Source organism: Bradysia coprophila (genome assembly GCF_014529535.1).
Source record: "Bradysia coprophila strain Holo2 chromosome X unlocalized genomic scaffold, BU_Bcop_v1 contig_128, whole genome shotgun sequence".
In the NCBI taxonomy this organism is placed as follows: Eukaryota; Metazoa; Arthropoda; class Insecta; order Diptera; family Sciaridae; genus Bradysia; species Bradysia coprophila.
The window spans coordinates 4,152,002-4,161,193 of NW_023503295.1; the positions used below are offsets into that span (position 1 = coordinate 4,152,002).

The 9,192-nt window shown below is 36.6% G+C and overlaps 1 protein-coding gene across 1 annotated transcript; it reads right to left on the minus strand.

Moving 5' to 3' along the window:
- Positions 1-3,744: 3,744 nt before the first annotated feature.
- On the minus strand, positions 3,745-5,541 carry LOC119067763 (RNA-binding protein NOB1). The gene is made up of 5 exons (XM_037170895.1): positions 5,344-5,541; positions 4,637-5,279; positions 4,243-4,574; positions 3,992-4,172; positions 3,745-3,933 (listed from the first exon to the last, which is right to left on the minus strand). The coding sequence occupies exons 1-5, from the start codon at positions 5,407-5,409 to the stop codon at positions 3,800-3,802; spliced, it is 1,356 nt and encodes a 451-aa protein (XP_037026790.1). The 5' UTR covers positions 5,410-5,541; the 3' UTR covers positions 3,745-3,799.
- Positions 5,542-9,192: the final 3,651 nt, after the last annotated feature.

The window sequence follows — 9,192 nt, forward strand, 5'->3', positions numbered from 1 at the left end:
CTGACTGTGAAAGCACAGCCAACCATACAACGGCTGTGTACAGGGAAGTACATGTTTAGTGTAATTTTCCATGAAACAAGAACCACAACAAAAATCCACGAAACTGTTCAAAAGAAAAGTCCATTGACTCGCCTTAATAGCGTGGATGGACACGTTCCATTAAAATTTTAATAAATCGAACAATTTCGCTGCGAAAGCATAAGAACTCGCGTCGTGTTACTGTCTACATAACTACTGTCTGCCGAATTGAATCAAACATAATTAAGTCCAAACGCATGGCGAATTATGGTTGTGGTTGTACACTATACACACAAAGTGACATTAGAAGCATAAGAAAGAAGATGTTCAAATTACATCCATCTGAACCGTCACACCTGCGTAATTTATGAAGGATTCCGCTCACATAACTAATGACCTAGCGGTAAAACTAATCCCATGAGTACAGAATAGAAGAATGAAGTAGGGAGATAAAATGTGGTTCAATGGTACATTGTATCGTTGGAGTTCGAACGTCCATGTTCTGATTGGTGCATGTACCAGTCGTTAGATATATCAAACCAAGGCAAGAGTAAGTATTGTAATAATCCGGTAACGGTAACTGAGTCAAAATTTCGCAGTAACCAAAGCCGTAAAACTGTCTTCCCGTTCTATACATCTCCCGGTAGTTCACAAAGTATTGATTTCCTGGTAACCAAATTTTTGTCAAAAATATTTGCGAGTTACCAGTAGTGAGTGGGTGAGGCCAGCTACAGCACCCCATACTCAGTTTCGTGGAACATCGAAGCTGCAGAGAAGGCGGACTCTCCGAATATTCACTACATTTTTAGTCGCAACTCTCGTGGATCTACTCGCACCAAGCGGTGCGTATACTCTACCTGTAGGTCTTTCCAAGGCCGACATTCGTACAACATTACAACAATTTAAAATCATTTTTTCTTGAGTTATTGTCGAAAAACTGTTTTCGGTACCCTCTGACATGTCTTCACTTTTGAGCGCTTTTCACAGAAAACAAATTTTTTTAAAGAAAAAGTGAAAGACACGTGTTTCCTAGAATTGAAAGACGAATCCAACGAGCTATCACTCATTTAAATCGAAGACCGCTTGTTTCCCAATCACCTGAAGATTTGGCGATATCACTCTTAAGAGTAAGTAAAGCTTGAAACGAATATCATCTGGACATCACTTTTAACATGAAACTTTCAAACTATAATTGATAAAACTTTTGATGCTGTCCATAAAAATCGGCAGCAACTTCACGAGGTATTTATCGCCATTCACACTAACTCTTAAATTCAACGAAAAGCATCACCTTCCATCAAGATAATATCTCCCGGTCGAAACACTCATTCAATTACCAACAATCAGAACATTCAAAATCATGTCCGGAGCGATAGCGGAGGACTTGACGCAGTCTAACTTCCAAAAAAAGAACGAAGAAATTTTTTTGAGACGCGGCAACTATATAGGCGAGAATTTAGGTTTCTTTCCTTTGGCCTGTATCACCACAAATCCTATTCTATCTTATTCGCGCTTCAAATACGAGCAAAACGAGCTATCACTCGACTATGTAACTTTAAAATTGCCGGAGATACATCGTTTTGAAGTTGGTCATTTTGATAGAAAATGCACCAAATTAACGTTTTCCAAACAATCAAAATCTTTCAACTTACTCTGTATGTTTCTATCTATCTGTCTATCTATCGACGGTCGATCTCGGAAACTAGTCAGCCAATCTCCATGAAATTTTGCAGGAGCCTCGGGGTGGGCATAAAAATGAAAATGTGATACGCCATTACCCCAGGAAAAACCAGAATTTTGTTTTATTGGCCTCGAAGTGGTTTCTGAGTGTGGTTTTCGAGGGTGGGGAACGCGTTTTCGGCTGTAGCTTAGCTGTATTGAAACCTACAGAGGCGTGCGACCCATCAAATGAAAGGTATTCGTAACACGATTCGAACAAAAAAATAATTAAAAAAATCGGGGCAGATTCGTTTGAGCTAGAGTGATTAGAGTGACCAAATTTTGAGCTACTCGAGCGTAGGATGAAAGGACTAATATTTTTTTGGGTTATGAGAGATAGAGAGTTACTTTCTTCGGCAAAGTCTCAGAGTTTTACGAGTAGAACAGAGAGGCATATGTGAAAAATGTCGAAAGTTGGAAATGGGTGGGTCAATTATGTTTTTAGAGGTATTTCTTGAATGGTGGCAAATAGAGAGTTACTTTCTTCGGCAAAGTCTCAGAGTTTTACGAGTAGAAAAGAAGGGCATTTGTGAAAAATGTCGAAAGTTGGAAATGGGTGGGTTTTAGAGATATTTCTTGAATGGTGGCAGATAGAGAATTACTTTCTTCGTCAAATTTTCGATTTTCGTCAAATTTTCGAATTTCGTCAAATTTTAGAATTTCGTCGAATTTCGTCAAATTTTCGATTTTCGTCAAATTTTCAATTTTCGTCAAATTTTTGATTTTCGTCAAATTTTCGAATTTCGTCAAATTTTTTATTTTCGTCAAATTTTTGATTTTCGTCAAATTTTCGAATTTCGTCAAATTTTCGAATTTCGTCAAATTTTCGATTTTCGTCAAATTTTTGATTTTCGTCAAATTTCGTCAAATTTTCAAATTTCGCCAAATTTCCTAATTTCTGTTATAAACTGTTATAAAAAGCAGTGTTCTAAAACTTCTAAAACGACTGAAATCCCAACAAAAATCTCTTCGAGAAAAGTGTGACGCAGCCTTTGAAGTACAATTTCTAAAATGAATGATATCGCTAGAGTTGACGCTTTCAGCTTCGTTACGCAAAAATTAAATTTTACACCCAATTTTAGTTCAAACAAGCTGGATTAGTTTTTCTCATCATCTGCCAAATAATTTTTACCAAAAAAATTGGCTGGAAACAACCAAAATTTTACCAAAAAAATCTGCGTCGCAAAGTGGCAAATGTTCAGGAACAGACCAGCAAGAAAATTTATCTGCCACATGCGACGCAGATTTTTTTTGGTAAAATTTTGGTTGTTTCCAGTCACATTTTTTTTGGTAAAAATTATTTGGCAGATGATGAGAAAAACTAAGCCAGCTTGTTTGAACTAAAATTGGGTGTAAAATTTAATTTTTGCGTAACGAAGCTGAAAGCGTCAACTCTAGCGATATCATTCATTTTAGAAATTGTACTTCAAAGACTGCGTCACACTTTTCTCGAAGAGATTTTTGTTGGGATATTGAATATTCGGAAGACCTGAGTCTGTCTTTGGTTAATTTAAATAATTGCCGATCTGATAGTAAAGCATCACGTTCAGTTTGCGTGAAGGCAGGATCGCTGATATATCTGATGCAGTGATTTGTTGAGCCACACACGTTCCAATTATTTTGGGAGATGATGGCCTCTAAACTTCAGAAATGTTTGTTGATTTCTTAACACGAATTGACAAAGGTATCGAGTTGTCTAGTTGGTATAAAAGGTAATTTGTTCTTCTGAATGTTATCGACATAGCTTCCTTACACCGTAGGTGTAGCCTAGATCAGACGTTTCTGATTTTAATCAGCTTCTGAACAGAACAGCAATGGATTTGGGTAGTCGGTTGAAACATAACGGTGCAGATTACAGATGAAGAAAGCCAGGGAAAATTTTTGGTACTGTTGAGAATGGGATGGCATGTTGAATACGATAAAATGGTATACTCGAATTCTGCGCTCAGAGCTCTCTATTTTGTTGTACAGGTTTGACTTCCCACTATCTCAAGATAAAAGCGACAAGAAAAATGTTCAAAAAAAGGTTTTATTTGGAAAATCTGCCAATCTGAACACGCAACTACTTCTTCTGCTTTCGCTTTGTGTTTTGGAAATCATAATTTCTCATCCACTGTCGCATACTACTTCCGCCAGCTTTAGCTCTCAGCAATGCTGACTTTGAATCAACGTCTCGTCGCACGAATGGTGAAAAACCTGAAAAGCATCCAACGTTAGTCCCGAAATTTCAAATTATCAAACAAGAAACCCTTACCGGCATCGTAGTCTTCATCCAATGCATTTGTTTTCGTACGAGCTACCCTCGACGGCATTTGCTTTGGAATCGGTTGATCTTCGAATAAAATTGGATTTGACGAATGTTTTCCACCTTGTGGACGCGGTATGCTCGTATTTTTCCCTTTACCTGTTAATGGCCGGCGAGTATTGATGTGAATCTGAAGAATGAATGATCGTTTTAAAGGGTCTCCTTTCCGACATAATGAGAAAATAATTGTTAAAACGTACCACTTGTTGACCGTTCTCATCCAGACTGACTGCAACTCGCTTTAACGTTTTGTTACCGCATTTCGGACAGAATATCTTTGTCATGATACTTGTCGTCTTGTAACATGCATAGCACCGTAAGATGTAGGTAAGCATCTGTTTAATGATCTTTCCGTCCAATGCAGCAATGTTAAGGTTGATTTGTTTCAAGACATTTTGGATGGCATAATCGGTGGACATGCATGCTACTCGAACTGATTCAGAGGTAGCCGATTCTTTGCCATATGAACTTTTCACTGCCAAGAGATTATTAGGAGTTATCCAGCTGTCGGGGTCATCGTCTTCAGAGGATTCTGAATGGGAAATTATGAAAATTAGCGTTTGCGGTAAGAGCTGAATGCATTTCTCGGCATACCTTCCGACTCGGAATCTTCACTCTCTTCCTCAGTTTCTTTTGCACTTTCAACCTGCACCAGTACATTGTTCACATCATCAGATTTTTCCGATTTCATGTCGATGTGAAGATTCTCAATTTGTTGTTTCAATTCCAGGTCAATGTCGCCGGAATTATCATCAACATTTTGTGGGCCTGTGTTGTCATCGACATTTTGTAGTTCCGTGTTGTCATCAACAATTTGTTCTTTATCCTTTCCCGCTTCTTTCAATTCTATGAGTTCTTCGTTCAGTTTCTCCTTCAAATCCAATTGCTGTTTATCGGGTGGCATATAGAAACCGGCCAGCGGTTTGCTATCAATCAATTCTGCCGGTTTGTCTCGGGATGCTATTAACTTGGCGACAACCGGTTCCGTTCTCAAGTGTGTCCCACCGACGAGTTCCTTTTCCAATTGGTATGTTAGCGCTATAACTTTGATATCCGCAGACGACAGACTCAAATAATCGCCAGTTTTCTTGGCAAATTCAATAACATGACGAACGCTTTCAGGTGATGGTTCGTCAATCACCAAATCGTACGGAAGAACGCAAAGCCGTTTCAATTGTCTTTTGTTCTTTATCTCGCTGACAACCTCTGGAACGGTTATCACATAGTCGGCATACTCCTGTTTTTTGATTACGTTGAGTCTCATTAAGACAATCAGATCGAAAAAAAATTGATATTCATACCTGAAGCGACACATTTTCAATGAACGCTGTTGTGTCCGCAATCAAACAGTGAAATTTCTTTTCCATTTTTCTTAGGCCGAGTTTTTAAATTAAATTAAATTTCGTGAATCTTTCTATATAGCGCACGTGTTTACCAAATACCAAAGGAAGGAAAAGAGACATTCGGAGACGTTCCAAAATTGGTTTTATGTCAACATTGTGCCGATGTAAAGAAATGAATAAGTTTGAGGGTGTTTCTTTGAGTGGGTTTATAATATTATAGGAATTTGGCGGCGTATGTTCTGAACTAGGTCCCACCTTTTGGGCGGGACAGGTCCCTTGACTAACACTTTTCTAAATGTATTTTTGACTATTCATGAAAACTTGTCACATTTAATACATAATATATTTACTATATTACTATATTACTACTTACCACGCAAATGACAGTAAAATTTGAAAAAAAAAAGGAAACCATCGAGGGTAAGGTGGAGTTATTTTTGACCACTTTTTGAGCTCTCAATTTTCTTAAAAATTTTCAACTTTCAAGATTTTCAATCAACCTCAAATCATAAATAAAATATGACTCATGTAGATTACGACCCTCGCTTCGCTCTGGCCGTAAACTCCCCACTCGTATGAGCTGTCTATTATTCTGTTTGATTCCATTTTTGTTACATCAGAGTAGATGCGAAGTTTGTTTTGTGAATGTGGAACGAGGACTTTTTCACAAAATAAAAAAGTGCGATAGATGTTCTTCTCTTACAATTTTGCGTAAAAAAAGGAAGTTCCCCGGTACTTAATATACCTTTACATGGTGACATGGTAATAAATGAACTTAATTAGTTTTTGGTTCATCGTTGAAAATAACTCAGTTTACCAATATTTTCGGTAAATTGGTACCAATTTCGACTCTATAATGGTAAATGGATTAAAAATATTTGTAAAAGGAGAAATTTATTGGTACACCGAGAAAAAATATTCCCTCGATTTCCCATTCACAAAACCTTCAATCATGAATAAAATGTCACGACTCGTGTGAATTACGGCCCTCGCTTCGCTCTGGCCGCAAACTTCACACTCATAAAATTTTTACAATATTCTCTTCGATTTAAAAAAAATCATCAAAAATTAGTTGAGATAATTCATCTCAAAAATTTAACTATTTTTTTAAATTTCTAACACTTTTTAATCAAAGTGTGCTAATTTGATAACAAGCATTTTGCTGGCGTAAGATGTGGTTGTAAAGGGAGTAAAAAACTACCTACTTGATAGTTGACTATCAAATTTGATAATCAACTATCAAATTTGATAGTCAACTATGAAATTTGATAGTCAACTATCAAGTTATTAGGAAGATATGTTTACACGTTAGAAGATGGGCATCGAATGATGAAATTATTCTTCCTACTAGTTCTCCTACACGTCGAAAACAAACTTATATGATTTACCCACACTACCAAACAAAATCAAATTTCATCAAAGTAATCTTTTATAATTGAGGCTGTGATCAACAGTGTAAAATCCCGTTTTTCTCGGATAGCTTCCAGATCCTTAGTCCTACATAGCCCATCTTCGAACTTAGCCTCGGGATTTTATTTCCACGTATTTAAAAGAAAGAATCATCCAAATTGGTTAAAAATTACTCAAGTTATCGTGCCCTCAACGATTTTTTGTTACCCACATTTAACGTTTTTCATAGCATTTCATACATTTGCAATCAAAGTGAACCTTTTTGTTACCCACATTTTTCGGTATTTTCTGGTGTAAGACCCTGACTTTCAGTCAAGGGAATTAAGTTTTGGACATAATGAACGGTTGTCAAAGTTGTAATTCTCAAGGTTCTGAAAGAACAGGTTAAGACACTTACGAAGGCGGGTGAAACACAATTCTTGACAATTCAGACATGTATATTGTTTGAAAAGTCAATTTTTTTTTTGTTACGTTGAAATCGTCACATAAAATTTTCCAAACATAGGAAAATTTTGATCACAACGCTTTCGTGACTCGAAAGTGTCTTAACCTGGTCTTTCAGAACGTTGGTAATTCTCAATGAATGTACATGGCAAGTATGGCCGATTCTTCAAAATCTGTCGATTTATCTTGAACGCACTCATTATTTTGTCAAAATAATACGAAAATGGGTTCGTTAGAAACCGTTTTTAAAATCGTAATTTCCTCTGTGGTGTGGTGCAATGAAAGTACAGAACAAGTATGGCCGATCAGCAAATTCACCTTAAACGCATTCATAAATTATGTCAAAATAATATGTAAATGAGTGCGTTTGAGTGTGTAAATCAAATTTTTATGTCCTCTGGGCGAACGATCGACCATACCTGCTCTACACTTTCATTGGTGTGGTGACATTAGACCATGTCTGCAAGTTTATAATTATTGGTAATTCCAATGAATGTACATACCAGGTACGGCCGATTCTTTAAAATCAATGAAAGTAGATAAGTAGGTATGGCCAGTCCATACAAGTCGGAGCACATACGGATTTGTATGGCGCCACCTCAAACGAACTCATTTCTAGTGGAAATTTGCACAAGAAATGAGTTCGTTTGAGGTGGCGCCATGCAAATCCGTATGTGCTCCGGCTAGAACAAATTTGAACGTTTGGCCATACCTATCGATTTACTTTCATTGTTTAAAATCGGTCAATTTATCTTAACCGCATGCATTACTGTTGTCGACGCAGTCTAACTTCCAAAAAAAGAACGAAGAAAATTTTTTGAGACGCGGCAACTATGTATAGGCGAGAATTCTATTTTCGCCAAAATGTCCAATATCGTAACCAATTTATTTTTGAAGTATTCTCACTTGAAATACAAAGAAAATGAGCTATCACACGCCTACCAAAGTGCTCTCGAACTGGAGATATTGCGTTTTCCAAGTCGTCATTTTCAGTACAAATCCATGAAAAATGGCATTCTCCAAACAATCAAAATCTTTCAACTTACCTTAGTTAGGCCATTAGAACTTAAGTTTCATTCTGCTGATTTTCGTCAAATTTTCGAATTTCGTCAAATTTTTTAATTTCGTCAAATTTTTTAATTTCGTCAAATTTTTTAATTTCGTCAAATTTTTTAATTTCGTCAAATTTTTTAATTAGAACAGTTCTAGAAAGCAGTGTTGACTTCACTTCTAAAACGACTGATATACCAACAAAAATCTCTTTGAGAAAAGTGTGACGCAGTTTTTGAGGTCCAATTTCTAAAATGAATGATATCGCTAGAGTCGACTGGAAACAACCAAAGCTAAATAAATACAAAAAATGTCACTTTGGAATCTGTTGACAATGAAAATATTATGAAAAGAAATTGACATATGTCATGTACCAAGGATGCGGATCACAAAACGGTCGAGGTACAGCCGATCGTCATTTTGGTAGACGTGTATTGGTTACACAACCTCTTATGATTAGTATTTTGTCTAATTTAAACTCAACAAATTTTAGATGACGAATAAGTTCTGAAAGAACAGTTTAAGACACTCATAAAAGCAGCTGGCATTAAAATATGATGAGTGCAGTCAGTGCTTCTATAGCTTCAATACAAACATTTTAGTAGACAAAAAATCTCTTCTAAATTGGTTTCGTGATCAAGTCAGATGTGAGCTAGCCTGTTTTTTAGAATTTTGATTGACGCTACCTAGTGCTTGGACACGCAAAGTAGTTAATGAGAACTTAAAATATGTACGTCAACGATGCCGATCGACAAAATAAAAAATGAAACTGAATCTGTATTTAGGTGAATTCTTCGCAGCGGTCACTTATTTTTTCGCGTTAATGCCACAGCGAAGAGTTCAACTAATTTGAAAAACAACAGCTACACAGTAGAAACCAGTTTATTTTTTATTTAATGCAAC

Excerpts from the sequence above, each read along its gene's own strand:
- LOC119067763 (XM_037170895.1), bottom strand. The coding sequence starts at position 5,409 with ATGGAAAAGAAATTTCACTGTTTGATTGCGGACACAACAGCGTTCATT. Across the intron at positions 5,280-5,343 it reads TTGAAAATGTGTCGCTTCAG|GAGTATGCCGACTATGTGAT; the intron begins GTATGAATATCA and ends ATCAAAAAACAG. Across the intron at positions 3,934-3,991 it reads GGATGAAGACTACGATGCCG|GTTTTTCACCATTCGTGCGA; the intron begins GTAAGGGTTTCT and ends GATGCTTTTCAG.